This window comes from Dicentrarchus labrax, unplaced genomic scaffold, assembly GCF_905237075.1.
Source record: "Dicentrarchus labrax unplaced genomic scaffold, dlabrax2021, whole genome shotgun sequence".
NCBI classification, from domain to species: Eukaryota; Metazoa; Chordata; class Actinopteri; family Moronidae; genus Dicentrarchus; species Dicentrarchus labrax.
The window spans coordinates 4,916,786-4,931,080 of NW_026136714.1; the positions used below are offsets into that span (position 1 = coordinate 4,916,786).

The window sequence follows — 14,295 nt, forward strand, 5'->3', positions numbered from 1 at the left end:
TACTGTTATTATAAAAGAGTAAAAGGCCAATTTCACGTTGTTACGATTCTTTCAATATCAACGCGGTACACATTCATTGGATGACAGACGATTTTGACGACAGGCTTAAATGACCAATGAGAGAAAAGTTGACGAAAACAGGAACGTCCCACTCGTTCGCGATTGGCCAAAGAGCCACAATACTCCAAGCGACGTCAGACCCCGGGCTCTCTCATTGGTTGCCGAATTTGACGGGCCGCCTGCAGCCAATCAGAATGACGGACGCGTCTCGCTCACGGTATAACTGTAAAGAAGAGCACGGAAACTGCTGCTCTTTCGTGTGAAATCACAGCGGACGTTGGGTAACGAGAACCGGTTAAGCCTCTAAAAAAAAACACATTTAGCTAGAATTTCTTTATTTATTAACAGTAATCCAGGTGGACGACCATGGCCTCGGGAGGGGAGTAAGTAGAAAAACCTTTAAGTCCTATTATAAAATGCGTTTTTTTTTGTCTGAACAATGGCTCTCAGCAAATGCCCTTTAAATGGCTAACGTCAGCTCAGAATACGTTAGTTTATTAAAGTTAGCTCGATTGCTAATTCATTACCGAGTGCGCTAGCAGCGGAGCTAATGGGGTCAGACACTCCAGCCTCCGCACTTCTGTCGGTCGGCCGGATAACCCTTAACATTGAGAATCCACTGACAGCTGGGTATCACCCCCCACCCCCGACGGGTTGTTGACAGTCGGTGAACCGTTGTCTTCGGCCGGTTTCGCGTTAGCCAGCGACTCGACAAAGCGAAGTCATCGCTGTCGTGTTTGAGGCGCTAACGTTAGCTTAGCAACGGTGTCAAGGCCGAAGCCATCTCCCCGTCACACCGACAAGTTGGCCTATCCACCCGGCGGATGAGCTGGTTTGAAGCCAACTCTAAAAAGAAAAAAAAGAGTGTAAATCGGAACAAATACGAATCCAATGAGTGGATTTTTCGATAAAATGGATAGAAAACGCCAGCTAACGTTAGTCATCCTGTCGGCTAACAGGGGCTAACAGGGAGCTAACAGGGGGCTAGGCTATTCGCTGTTAGCCGAAACAGTCGCGAAATAACACGTTAACTCGTTTTAATTACAATATAGGCCGTGCTCACATCGTTACTTAATGCATTTAAAGTCACGGTAGAGTTGTAACGTGGCGTTAGTCTGTCGTTGGAGGACCTTTTAGCTTGCTAACAAAGTTTTTTTTTTTTTTTCTTTTGCTGTGTCATCTGGGCTCGCTTGCTCGCCAGTCAGTTAGCTCAAATGCTAGGATTATGCATGCTAACAACATGAAAAGGGGAAACTACAGAACTGGTTCGTGAGTTTTTTTCTGGAAACGTTTGGTGGTTTACTTCTGGTTAGTTTGGTTTTTGACCGTATTTTTTGCCCGTACGTGGGATTGTGCGTGTTATCCGTAGGAGGTTGCGTTTGGTCATCGTGGTTTTGGTTTTGGCGAGTTGTAAACGTCTTGTTTGCACTTGTGGTTGCAGCGATGTGTTTATGTGTTATTTGTTATTGATGTTAGGGGATATAAACACACAATAGACAGTTATGTTACTCGAATTGAGGAAAACCTCCTGTCATTTATAGTAGAAGTTGAAATTCCTGGATAGGCTTATCAAGAAATATAAAGATGATATAGTCAAATATGTTTACGGCTAGAAATGCAAAACAATCAATAGTGAAAGTATTCATGTATGAGCACTATGTATGCCCCATCTCTCTTCAGACGCTGTTTGATTTTGAGTTTAAAATGATCCCAGTAATGTGGGCAATGAGTTCACCCCTGAACACAAAGTCATCTTTCCACTTTTAACAGAAAGGTGTTTTTTTTTACGATTCTCCGTAGACGTACGAGGGGAAACTAAACCAGAAACTGAGAAGTTTCAGTGTCACAGTGCACCGTAACTGCTTGGTCTGACACAATGAAGTTATCAAAATCCAACATTGATTCGCAGTGGAATAGTTGAAATGTAATACACAAATATGTACAGGAAACCATTAGACAGTTACTAATCGCAGCTTGGTTATTGTACATGAGACCTTGAAGCTTCACCTTAATTCCCCCCCGGTGACCAATAAAGTATCCATCTATAAGAAGTATTTTGATTGACCTACAACCTCTTATGTTTCTCATCATAGATCCAAAAATGATGATCTAGCCACGGCAATTCTGAAACAGAAGAACAGACCCAACAGACTGATTGTTGATGAATCCATCAATGAAGACAACAGCGTGGTCTCTCTCTCTCAGGTAGACATTCAGAAGATTTTATGCATTGCATGTTTCTACAAATTTTAAACCCTACAATGTGTAATTGATCAGATGTTTGGATATTTTTTATCTCGATATTTTAAAAATAATTTTGTTTCCATCTTAAGACCAAGATGGACGAGCTGCAGCTCTTCCGTGGAGACACAGTGCTGATGAAGGGAAAGAAGAGGCGGGAGACTGTGTGCATTGTGCTGTCCGACGACACCTGTTCCGATGAAAAGGTTCGCATGAACAGGGTGGTCCGCAACAATCTGAGGGTCCGACTGGGCGATGTCATCAGGTAGGGAAATGCACACACTTGCCTCAAATACATTCCACAACCCTTTTAAAAAATAGAAATGGTTGTTAAGTCTAATCTCTCGTTCAGCATTCAGCCATGTCCTGATGTGAAGTACGGAAAGAGGATCCACGTCCTCCCAATAGATGACACAGTAGAGGGAATTACTGGGAACTTGTTTGAGGTCTACCTGAAGCCATACTTTCTTGAGGCTTACAGGCCAATCCGCAAAGGTGAGTACAAACTTCTCAGTGTCAGGACAAAGATTATAAATTGCATGGCTGCTCATATCTGTTTCAATGTATAACAATCAGCAATGTTTGAGTACAATTAACATTGTATTCTTTTACCTTGTGAAGGTGATATTTTCCTGGTCAGAGGAGGTATGCGTGCTGTGGAGTTCAAGGTGGTGGAGACCGATCCCTCTCCCTACTGCATTGTTGCTCCTGATACAGTCATCCACTGTGAGGGAGAGCCAATCAGGAGAGAGGTAGGTAGCAGGTACACACACAGTGCATGGGTTAACATTTACCAAAAATAAACCACCTTGAATTTTGAACATGTTGCGTTTGAACATGCAGGATGAGGAAGAGTCCCTGAACGAGGTGGGCTATGATGACATCGGAGGAGTGAGGAAGCAGTTAGCTCAGATCAAAGAGATGGTGGAGCTGCCTCTTAGACACCCTGCACTGTTCAAGGCCATAGGAGTCAAGGTAAGGCACCCTTTTTAGTCTTTTATTTTATTAATAATAAATGTAATAATACACTACATTTCAAGTGTTGAATCATAAGTAAAGCAAGCAGTAAACACCTCATAACATTTATGTTGTGCTGGCCTTTGATTTGTTCAGTCTATTTTCTGTGTGTGTGTGATGCTTTTGATTTTACATGAAGTTCTGATTTTAAAAATTGTTCTTTCTCATTTTCAGCCCCCACGTGGAATCCTGCTGTATGGACCCCCTGGAACTGGAAAGACCTTGATTGCCAGAGCCGTAGCCAATGAAACTGGAGCCTTCTTCTTCCTGATTAATGGTGAGAATCTATCTTATGTTTAGTGAGTGTATATATCAGAATCTTATCATTGGTTGTTTGGATATACAAAGGGGAGCAACATCAAATTTCTGTGTTTTAGATTTTATTTTTTTACATGGATCGCTTCAGAATCATTTGTAAAAGTTTTATAAAAGAAGAAATCTTATCTGTTACTTTTCTGTGGTAGAATTGTAGATGTGTCTCTTCTAGAATAAGTGTTCAGATATGATGTTTTTTAATGCTGTATTTCATGGGGCAAAGAAGTAATATTTTGCGGTGCATGTACTGTATGCATTGGATTCTCAGACCCACTATAGTGTGTTTATCTATTACTGGAGTGTTTTAGATGGAATGGAGATTATCTTGTGATATGTGCATATATTTTAATGTAGTATATGCTGCTCTTACTTCTGAAATCAAAATGTTTGGTTCTCCATTTTAGGTCCTGAGATCATGAGTAAGCTGGCAGGAGAGAGCGAGAGTAACCTGAGAAAGGCCTTCGAGGAAGCAGAGAAGAATGCTCCTGCCATCATCTTTATTGATGAGCTTGACGCAATCGCTCCTAAGAGAGAGAAGGTGAGTGGGAAGAGAGGAAAAACTTAATGGATAGCTGAGTAACAGTACCATATGTGTTTTTATAACTAGTGTGTGTGTTTTTTTTTTTTTTTTTTTTGTAGACTCATGGAGAGGTGGAGAGGCGCATTGTTTCTCAGCTGCTGACTCTTATGGACGGCCTGAAACAAAGAGCTCATGTCATCGTCATGGCTGCCACCAACAGACCCAACAGCATTGACCCAGCTCTCAGGAGATTTGGTAAGTTATCTGTAAGCATGTGTTCAGTTACTGCAGTCTCTTAATTACAAGAAGTGTCTAATGTATGTCTATGCAAGAAATGTCGCTTTTAACCCCAGGTCTTGTTTTGGTATCGTTCCTATTGTACTTGTACTTATTAATCCTTTTTTTAAATATTGGACCAAACACTATTATAAGTTAGTAAATATGTTTAATTTCTTTATTCTTTGGCAAACATTGAACAGTGCTCACATGGCCAACAGGCTAAATGTGTAGTGTAATATTCATAGATGTAATGTGAGATCATTGTAGCAAGAACATCTATTCATCTCCAGCATATTCAAATGTAATTTTCAACCACCTTTAGTGATCGTCACTTTGATCATGTTGAGTATTTTGCCTTTTTCCTCTGTGGCCCCCTCTAACCTGTGTTATTTAGGGATAATATTTGATAAATCCATGTAATTTAACATGCATGTTAAGCAGCCCATCTCACATTGACTACTGTCACAGACTACTGTAACACACTTTTCTCCTCACTTATGTTTACTCTTAATCGCCTGCAGGCGACCTAGAACGCTGCAGCACGACTACCCACTAGCTCAAACAGACGGCTCACGTTACCCCCTATACTTAGATCTGTTGCCTATAGGGTCCAGTTTAAAAATTCTGACTCTTACAGAGCATTTCAGTCAGGCTCCTGTAGCTGAACTACTGCACCATATCGGCTAGCTCCCTTAGGTAAAATGTGCTAAATTCGCTGTATCCCATACACTTGCCTTAAGACCCGAGGTGGTTGAGTTTTGAGGCAGTAGCAGCTGTGGAATGCCCTTACTGTCTGTGGATTCGCAGATTCTTTCAAAAGGCAGCTAAAGAAATACCTGTTTAGAAAGGAGTTCGGGTTACCTGTGTGCACCATGACTGCATTTTATTTATGCATTGTGTATTTTTATTCTGTCTTGTATTGTACCTTTTTTTTTTTTTTTTTTTAAATGTTGTATGTTGCCACTGTAAAGCACTTGGTGACTTAAGTCTGTGAAAAGCACTATATAGATACATTTTACTTAGTAGAAAGAGGTGTACCTTAAATGTCAGTACAATAGACTCAGTCTTCGTTTATATAACTTGAAGCTGCTCTGTGTCGCTCACTAAAGCATGTTGTCATATCACTGATTAAAACTGCTGGCTGCTGTTTATTTTGTGGGCTCTGCAGGTCACTAGTGGGTCAGTTTCTCACAACGCTGTGCAGTACCAGTTTTATAAAGATTCAAGAAGCTTTATTTATCCCGAGGGAAATTACTGGGCAACAGTTTCAATACAAAGGTGGTAAAGTAATACAGGGTTAGAGTAAAAATAAGCTTACATAACATAAAATAAAGGCTAAAAAAATAAATCAAACAATTAACTAAATGTGACAAAATGCAACAAAAATTGCAGTTAAACCTAGGTATATACAACAATACGCACTGTGCAGTTTAGCAGCATAAATTGAAATAAAATAAATACAAACTAAGTAGGTGATAAGGAGCAATTGGATAAAGTGGTAACAGTGGTAAAAGTCATAAAAATTGTAGCAGCATTTGTTAGCATAAAGGTGTTCTGCTTGGGTAATGGGGTGTTTCTAACAGCCTTAACAAAGGGTTGGAATTGCTTATTCATCTAATACTAATGCTTTTTAAACCGTAGACTTATTTTTGCTGCTCATATGACATGTTACTTCTGCCATCACACAGAGAGGAAGCAATACGTCTCAGCAGGCTGTGCTCTTAAGTTTATTAAGGTGTGTCTAGTATGTATCTGTAAATTGGAACTAATAAGTGTGTTTGAACCCCATCACCTCCAGGGCGTTTTGATAGGGAAGTGGACATCGGCATTCCTGATGCCACTGGCAGGTTGGAAATTCTCCAGATTCACACCAAGAACATGAAACTGGCTGATGATGTTGACTTGGAACAGGTCTGTACACATTGTGTTGTGTGGTGTCACCTGACTGCAGGATAATTACTGCTTCCCTGATAAGAAAGTAAAGTCATGTGGTTATTATTGCATGTAACTTCCTAGTAAATTACTCAGGAAACTTAATTTAATTTTTAATTGTTTACTTGATGTAATCAGACAGAATGTAAATATTTATTGTATTTTACTATTAAGTTGTCAAATTAGGTGCTACAGTTTTACCTTCCTTCACTTCTTGTATATCACTCTTGCCCAGACTGTGCAGCATCCAGTGTGTTGCTTTATCTCAACATTAGCAATTCTACATAACAGACATTCATTAGTAAACAAACAGTAAATGGATACACAATAATAATGCATTGTCATATTTAGATTTACTGCACTGCAGTAGTGGTGTTCATGGTTATATTTAATAAAGCTGTATGTGTAGGATAATGGACAGGAAAGTATCATAGTGCTCTTTGTATCTTTTTATGTAGGTAGCCAATGAGACCCATGGACATGTGGGTGCAGATCTGGCTGCACTCTGCTCTGAGGCTGCCCTGCAGGCCATCAGGAAGAAGATGGACCTGATCGACCTTGAGGATGAGACCATTGATGCTGAAGTCATGAACTCACTTGCTGTCACTATGGATGACTTCAAGGTAAGAACTGTAATATGGTCTCTTGTGTATGGGCTTATGTTGGCCTTCTGAGCCCTTACTAACATGTTCAACCCTGTCCTGCAGTGGGCCCTGAGCCAGAGCAACCCATCTGCACTGAGGGAGACAGTTGTTGAGGTTCCCAACATCAGCTGGGAGGACATCGGAGGTCTGGATGATGTCAAGAGGGAGCTGCAGGAGCTGGTGCAGGTATGAAGCGCTTCCAGAAGTAAGATCTGAACTTAACTGAAGAGGGTGTATCTAGAAAAGTTAACATTTTCTCTTCCTGTGCTTTTCTCCTCTCCTTAAATTCAGTACCCAGTCGAGCACCCAGACAAGTTCCTCAAGTTTGGCATGACCCCATCCAAGGGTGTGCTGTTCTATGGTCCCCCTGGTTGTGGTAAGACTCTGCTGGCCAAAGCCATCGCCAATGAGTGCCAGGCAAATTTCATCTCCATCAAAGGACCTGAGCTGCTCACCATGTGGTTTGGAGAGTCTGAGGCCAACGTCAGAGAGATCTTTGACAAGGTAAGGATGTTTTTAAGGTGTCTGTAATATAACTTTAGTGCAGAGTGGATGGATCTGGAATATTTAATCTGCAGAACAACCACATGCTTCAATGTTTGCAACTAATTTCATTCTACAGATTTAATTTATACTTTGTTTTGTAAGACCATTTTATTAATCTGTGTGATGTTTCTAGGCTCGTCAAGCAGCCCCATGCGTTCTGTTCTTTGATGAGCTGGACTCCATAGCCAAGGCCCGTGGCGGCAACGTGGGAGATGGCGGTGGAGCAGCCGACCGTGTCATCAACCAGATCCTGACCGAGATGGATGGAATGTCCAGCAAGAAGAACGTCTTCATCATTGGAGCCACAAACAGACCAGACATCATTGACCCTGCCATCCTGAGACCTGGTCGTCTGGATCAGCTCATCTACATCCCCCTGCCCGACGAGAAGAGCAGGATGAGCATCCTGAAAGCCAACCTCCGCAAGAGCCCCATCAGCAAGGTGCTGTTACTCATAGTTGCACAAACATATTAAAATGAGGTGGCAGCTTTACACAAATTGTTATTCTGATAAACTTCATCAGAATTTAGTCGTAAGAGAATCAAAATACCATCATTTTGTAATTTGTTTGTTTATAGGATGTGGACTTGGACTTCTTGGCAAAGATGACCAATGGCTTCTCTGGAGCAGATCTTACAGAGATCTGCCAGCGGGCGTGTAAGCTGGCCATCAGAGAGAGCATCGAGAATGAGATCCGCAGAGAGAGGGAGAGGCAGACCAACCCATCAGCCATGGTCAGGACTTGTTCTGTCCCCTTGTTTACTTTATGTACATCTGCACACTACTGCTCTGTTTCAGATATTTTGTGTTAATAACACTCCTTTCTATGTGTTTTTTTTCTAGGAGGTGGAGGAGGATGATCCTGTGCCAGAGATCAGGAAGGACCACTTTGAGGAGGCAATGCGATTCGCTCGTCGCTCCGTCAGTGACAACGACATTCGCAAATATGAGATGTTTGCTCAGACACTGCAGCAGAGCCGTGGTTTTGGCAGCTTCAGGTACTTTTTCTGACATTTTGCCTTGGCATGAGTGGAGTGAGTGACACCATGAGGGTGGAGTGTCATTCTCTCTGCAGAGTTGTTACACTAAATCACCTCCTCTGCTAATGAGCTTCTGTTTGGATTGGCAGCCATATTGGAGTTAAATTTGAGCTGGGCCACTTGCAGTAAGATGTCTGTAAAAAGCTTCATATTAGTCGGATAGAATAACTGACTATTGAAGATCACGTTATTACCTCCAAAGTACTAAAACTGACATAAATACTTCTATAGTCATAGAAGAATCCCCCTATTAAAATGGTAAATGAGTCTCTCCTTTCTCTTTCAGGTTCCCTTCCAGTGCTGCAGGTGGCAGCGGCCCAAGCCATGGCTCAGGAGGAACTGGCAGTGGCCCAGTGTTCAATGAAGATAACGACGATGACCTTTATGGATAAATGTACACTGCCCCACAGTGGTCAGTACTGGGATCACACCTGTACAAATTCTCACCAGATTCCACATTTTTAGGACTTTGTGCTTCTTTCATGTGTTCCTTTTTTTTGTATGACTTCCCTCGGAGAAAGCATGTAGCCGCTTGGTTTACCCTGGCTTTGATGTGGGTGGGGGTAAGGGGATGTTGGAACTGGAAGGTGAGTGACTGATGCAGATTGGGGAGGGAGGGAGGGGTGGGAAGGGCGTTATTGAGTGGCCTCATTCTCAGTATATCACAACCAACATGAATGGCTTTAGTGACGGGATTCTATGCTAGACTATAAGAAAGAAAAGAAAAAAACATATTGCTAATGACTTCCTTTTTTTTTTTTTAAATAAACAGTAGCATATAATGTATTACAAATTTGTCAAGGTTATGTTGTTGAAAATAAAATCTCACGAAATGGAAGTGTTATCAGTGTCTGCTTGAAACTTCTTTTATTGATAGAGTTAATGAACGTTCTGTGGGATTCAGGGTTATCTGTAATCTTTCAAAGATCTTAAAGGTCCAGTGTGTAACAATTTGGGAGGGTCTGTTTGCAGAAATGGAATATGTTATTCATCGGTCTGTTTTAATTAGTGTGTAATCACCAATTGTTTTCATTAGACTGAGACGTTTCTATGTTTAGCTTTTGCGTTCTTCTTGAGTTTCGTGGCCGCTGTAGTTTCTCCTTCAGGCTTGAAAGTGGGACCTGTATTCTAACTAAATCCTACACACGGCTCTTCCTTAATGTTGTGTATTTTAGGTATAATTAACATGGTGAAATCCATTTCATAGGGGATTATTTACATTTTATAATGTTGCAGACAGTAATGATCCACATTTGTTTGTCATGTAATTGTTTTTGCCTAATTTGATTTACAGTTGAGACAGTCAAACACTGAGGGAGGGAGAGAGAGAGAGAGATACGAGAGTTCTGTTTTGTTGTGCATTTTATTTTCTGTACTCTGAAAAGGGCAGGGCAGAGCAGTGCTGCTGCAGTGATTCATTGATGATTTACCCTTGAAAGAGTGTCTCACTCTGTAAGACATGCTGGCGTCATGTGACCAAAGCTACTGACATTGGGCAGAGAGGCAGTTCTGTTACTGACCACATAGTGTCACCCTGGCAGTGAAAGAAAAGTGAAAGCAATGGAACAATCTTTGTTTTCTTCACTGCAATCTCAGTAAAGAGAAACCATTTTTAAGCAATTTTCTTAACAATTGTAGTCACTATATTAATTAAACAATATTATTAAATTAAATCTATAGAACCCAAAAAGGAAAATTTGTAATCTGTAAATTTTGGATCATGTTTCAGTTAAGAAATTTGGTTTCAGCGTATGTGATAATTATCTTTAAATACACAATGTTGAATTCCTTGTGTGTAGACTCAGTAAGGATCGTGGAAGGGGAAATGGGGATGTTCTGCATCTCTCCACACACTCTTCCCATCCCTCTGTAAAACAAACAAACAGTTACACTCACATAACTATATAAGGCGTTTGTATACAACATAGAAATCCACACTGGTCAGGACGTTTGACTCAATCTATATAGCCCAGCACGCACAAAGATTTATGGAGCTCTAAAACAGGCTGATGCTTCAACCATGTGGTGTCATCAGTGAGTCTATAAGTTAATTTTGGACTGAGATGGCTGCTGTATGTACATAGACCCAGGTCATTGGTATTATATGCACTTTGCTTGGGAAAGACGCCCTGAGGTGTCATAAGATCAGTGACTCACCTTGACGGCCGGTACGATGAAGCGCTCGTTGCGGTTGAAAGATTCAATCAGCTTCATGTCATCTTCTGACAGGGAAAAGTCAAACACCTGCAGGTTCTGCTGGATCCTGGAGGGTGTCACACTTTTAGGGATACACACGACACCCCTCTGCACATGCCACCTGCCGAAAAGGACACCGAAAAGTGAAGCAGCTGTCAAAGATGTCAGGGTTTGGTTACTCTGTAGTTTGTGTCTTACAGTACCTGAGTATGACCTGGGCAGGTGTTTTCTGGTATCTCTGGGCGATAGCTGCCAGTCTAGGATCCTGTAGCAGACTCGGCTCATCAGGAGAGGCCCAGGGTCTGTCCCCGCTGCCCAGAGGACTGTAGGCTGTCACACAAACGGCCACTGACCTGAGGCAGAAGGAACAATAATTGATGGAATTGACCTCAAATAAAATAAATTGTTTGGATAATGTGTTAAATTACACTGACCGACAGTGAGACAGGAGATCTGCTTGAGACAAATAAGGATGGCATTCCACCTGTGGCACACAATTTGACAGTTTTTAAAAAAATTAAAATTCACTATTCCCAATAAAACCTTATTAAATGTATTAATTATGGCCCATGAGAAAGCCACGTTGTACCTGGTTCACCACAGGTGTGTGTCTGGCTATGCTGATGATGTCGTCAGTCTGCCTGGCGTTGAAGTTGGACAGTCCTATAGCTTTGACCAGACCTTTGTCCACTAGGCTCTCCATGGCTGCCCAAGTATCTCTGTAGTGTGTGTCAGAGTAACAAATACTTCCATCTTCCCGTCGAGGCATCAGCTCCTTCCCCCGCCTGAAACACACACACACACACACACACACACACACACAGGATTCTCAGCTGACTGATCCACACAGTGACAAACACGGGGCGCCAAAATCAGTTTATTGTGTGCAGCTGCTCACTGAAATGCCATGGGCCAGTGCATGAGGTACAGGTCCAGATAGGAGAGACCCAGGTGAGCCAGACTGGTCCTGCATGCTTCCTCAACATCCTCTGGGTCATGTTTGGTGTTCCACAGTTTGGATGTTACAAACACCTCCTCACGACGAAGAGCCTGGAGGGGAAACGATACTGGGTATATAACCATTCACTTCTCAATTCAGGGGAAAGCCTGATGGTTAAAATGCTTGAATCAGAGACAGAGCAGTCCAGGTGTATCGTGAAAATGTTTCTAGACTCGGGCAACTTTGACCTAGACTGTATACTAAACTCCAATTCCAACCTTGAACCCTTTGTTAATCCTAAACCCCACTCTCAGAAACAGAATATCTGTATTGATGTTGACTCTGTTTGAGCATTTTTAATGCACTTATTTGATTTCTTCAGTGTAGAAATGACAGGAAATGAAGGACAGAGATTTAACAAAAGTTCTCCAGCTGGACTTAAACTGTAGACGTTGCAGTTCCGGTCAGCGGCTTAACACCTGAACCCACAGGAGCGTCCCTGTTGACTCTGTTTCACTGTTGTAAGCTCTGAATCAGGGCTCATGTCAGTAGACTTGCTACTGACAAGTCATAAGCAACTGTTTAATTCATTATTTTAAAAAATAGTTAATTTTTTTTAACATTAAACAATGTAAATTAAGTTGACAATAAACTTAACTCAAAGTCTACATACTTGTTCTGGAGCTTTTAACCATAAAAATGTAATTTATTACTCATTAATCTTTTCTGTAATATTATTACTTTACTTATTACCTGCCAACAGTAATTACTTACACTACTAGTAACTAAGAAGAAGTTACTTTTCTGCTACTCCCCACAAAATTGGTAACTGTGTCACTTCTCCCTAAAATTCTGACTTAAAATCGTGTTTTATTTGTTAAAATCAAAGTAATGCAAATATTTCCAGCCACTGAAAATAAGGGTTTCCATCTTCCAAGCTAATTTCCTTCATGATTAATCCAAGGATGTGATTGGATTGTTGGATTTTAAATTAGTAGGGGGGTGCCAACAAAAGTAATGTTGTAACTAATTATTTTTTTGGTAATATTATTACTGAAATGTATTAGTAATTAGTTACGCTACTATTAACTGGGGAAAGTAAGATTATTATTAGTAATGAGTTACTGCCCAACACTGGTGATACAGTTGAAATCACCAGAGCAAGTAAGCAAGTGGGTTGAGTTGAGGTTATTTTGTCAGCTGCAGGTTCCAAGTTCAAGAATAAACTGTTAAAATCACTGTCTAATTTAGGTTGAAACCACCGTTTCTCACCTTCCCAGGACCGACCCGGACAGCCAGAGCCTCTCCCACCTCCTGCTCATTGCTGTATGCAGCAGCACAGTCAATGTGTCTGTACCCACAGTCTAAAGCTGCCAGCACCGCCTGCTTCACCTGAGAACACACAAACACAGTCCAAACACTTCTTGTTTTTTATCGTTTAACACATTTCCAGAAACGTGGTTGGTCTCAACAAACAAAGGGTTTATAGTTCTACCTGTCCTGGAGCGCTCTTCCATGTGCCGAGTCCGACCACAGGCATCCTCTGCCCTGATGAGAGAGTCACAAAGGTGCTCATGTTTCAACTCTGAGGACCTGCTGAAAGAAAGATGGTGACAGAGAAGTGTGTGAGGTGTCACATATAAGACTGCTATGGAACTGGACCCAGTCACCATGACTAAGTCCTAATACTTTGTTACTGATTCACACTCACATCTGAATTCATTAACTCCTGTGCTGCAGCAGGGGTTGTGTGTGTACATATAAACTCCAAAGCTTTTCACATTTGCCATGATACATGTAGACAGAAATTCTGCCTACAAAGCAACACAAAGCATCAGTCGATGACCTGCTTTTTCTTATTTATTCTTTCCCCTCTGAGCTGGAAGTATAAACCCTCTGCGAACCCAGCCTTATTGCTAGAAATAGCTGATACAGGTATATGGGATTAGTCACAGTGTGGTGCTACTGCAGCACATCTCTGAGCCTTCCCATGGTTCACTAATTGTCTGCTATATCCTTACCATGTGATACACACTCACATTCAGTTGTTTCACATGATCAGTCTCTTAACACAGATCACCTGCCCCTGACTGCCTCCTGACCCGGCAGCAGGACAGTGTGTAAGTGATTAATGCTCTAACACAGACGGGAAATGGTACAGAAATTAAAGTAAATTAAAGTCTCTTTGTTTTTCTTACCTTGGGTTGCTCTGGTAGATGGGTCAGTGATCAGCTAAGGGTTAGTCCATCTGGATTTTAACAGGCTGAGGTCAAAGTCTGCCTTCAGTTGTTTATCTGTAACTCAAACTGATGGAAAATGTCCAAACTCCACTGTACTCTCTGAAATAGCACACAGCTAAACATATATTACCAATGTTTAATTACACAAGATTATAAAGAATGATTTCTTACCTCCTTTAATGCACATTAGTACCTCAGTTTTGAGTCTTACTGATCACATTTAGGATAATGTTTAGAACATGAGAAATCTGGTTATTCAAATCCCTGCATGCATGATCACAAGGGGGTGATCGCGGTGGTGGAGTAGTATTCAGATGCTTTACT

General features: G+C 41.4%; 2 protein-coding genes across 3 annotated transcripts; one reads left to right on the forward strand and one right to left on the reverse strand.

The window, feature by feature from the left end:
- Positions 1-275: 275 nt before the first annotated feature.
- Positions 276-9,439, forward strand: vcp (valosin containing protein). Its single transcript, XM_051421810.1, has 17 exons — positions 276-443; positions 2,154-2,265; positions 2,394-2,566; positions 2,654-2,796; positions 2,923-3,053; positions 3,145-3,276; positions 3,493-3,595; positions 4,038-4,171; positions 4,273-4,408; positions 6,231-6,343; positions 6,823-6,987; positions 7,072-7,194; positions 7,300-7,512; positions 7,688-7,996; positions 8,134-8,289; positions 8,399-8,553; positions 8,882-9,439. The coding sequence occupies exons 1-17, from the start codon at positions 427-429 to the stop codon at positions 8,985-8,987; spliced, it is 2,421 nt and encodes an 806-aa protein (XP_051277770.1). The 5' UTR covers positions 276-426; the 3' UTR covers positions 8,988-9,439.
- A 500-nt stretch (positions 9,440-9,939) lies between these two features.
- On the reverse strand, positions 9,940-14,028 carry akr1a1a (aldo-keto reductase family 1, member A1a (aldehyde reductase)). 2 transcript variants are annotated; one of them, XM_051421814.1, is made up of 9 exons: positions 13,930-14,028; positions 13,227-13,327; positions 13,004-13,123; positions 11,690-11,841; positions 11,381-11,576; positions 11,226-11,275; positions 10,995-11,144; positions 10,753-10,912; positions 9,940-10,462 (listed from the first exon to the last, which is right to left on the reverse strand). In XM_051421814.1, the coding sequence occupies exons 2-9, from the start codon at positions 13,305-13,307 to the stop codon at positions 10,397-10,399; spliced, it is 975 nt and encodes a 324-aa protein (XP_051277774.1). In that variant the 5' UTR covers positions 13,308-13,327; positions 13,930-14,028; the 3' UTR covers positions 9,940-10,396. The 2 variants fall into 2 exon arrangements, with proteins under 2 accessions (XP_051277774.1, XP_051277775.1); XM_051421815.1 differs by having other exon boundaries at positions 13,227-13,324; positions 13,930-13,987.
- Between the last annotated feature and the right edge of the window lie 267 nt (positions 14,029-14,295).

Excerpts from the sequence above, each read along its gene's own strand:
- vcp (XM_051421810.1), top strand. Across the intron at positions 7,195-7,299 it reads AGCTGCAGGAGCTGGTGCAG|TACCCAGTCGAGCACCCAGA; the intron begins GTATGAAGCGCT and ends CCTTAAATTCAG. Across the intron at positions 7,997-8,133 it reads GCAAGAGCCCCATCAGCAAG|GATGTGGACTTGGACTTCTT; the intron begins GTGCTGTTACTC and ends GTTTGTTTATAG.
- akr1a1a (XM_051421814.1), bottom strand. The coding sequence starts at position 13,307 with ATGAGCACCTTTGTGACTCTCTCATCAGGGCAGAGGATGCCTGTGGTC. Across the intron at positions 11,145-11,225 it reads GATCTCCTGTCTCACTGTCG|GTCAGTGGCCGTTTGTGTGA; the intron begins GTCAGTGTAATT and ends CTTCTGCCTCAG. Across the intron at positions 10,913-10,994 it reads CCTGCCCAGGTCATACTCAG|GTGGCATGTGCAGAGGGGTG; the intron begins GTACTGTAAGAC and ends CCTTTTCGGCAG.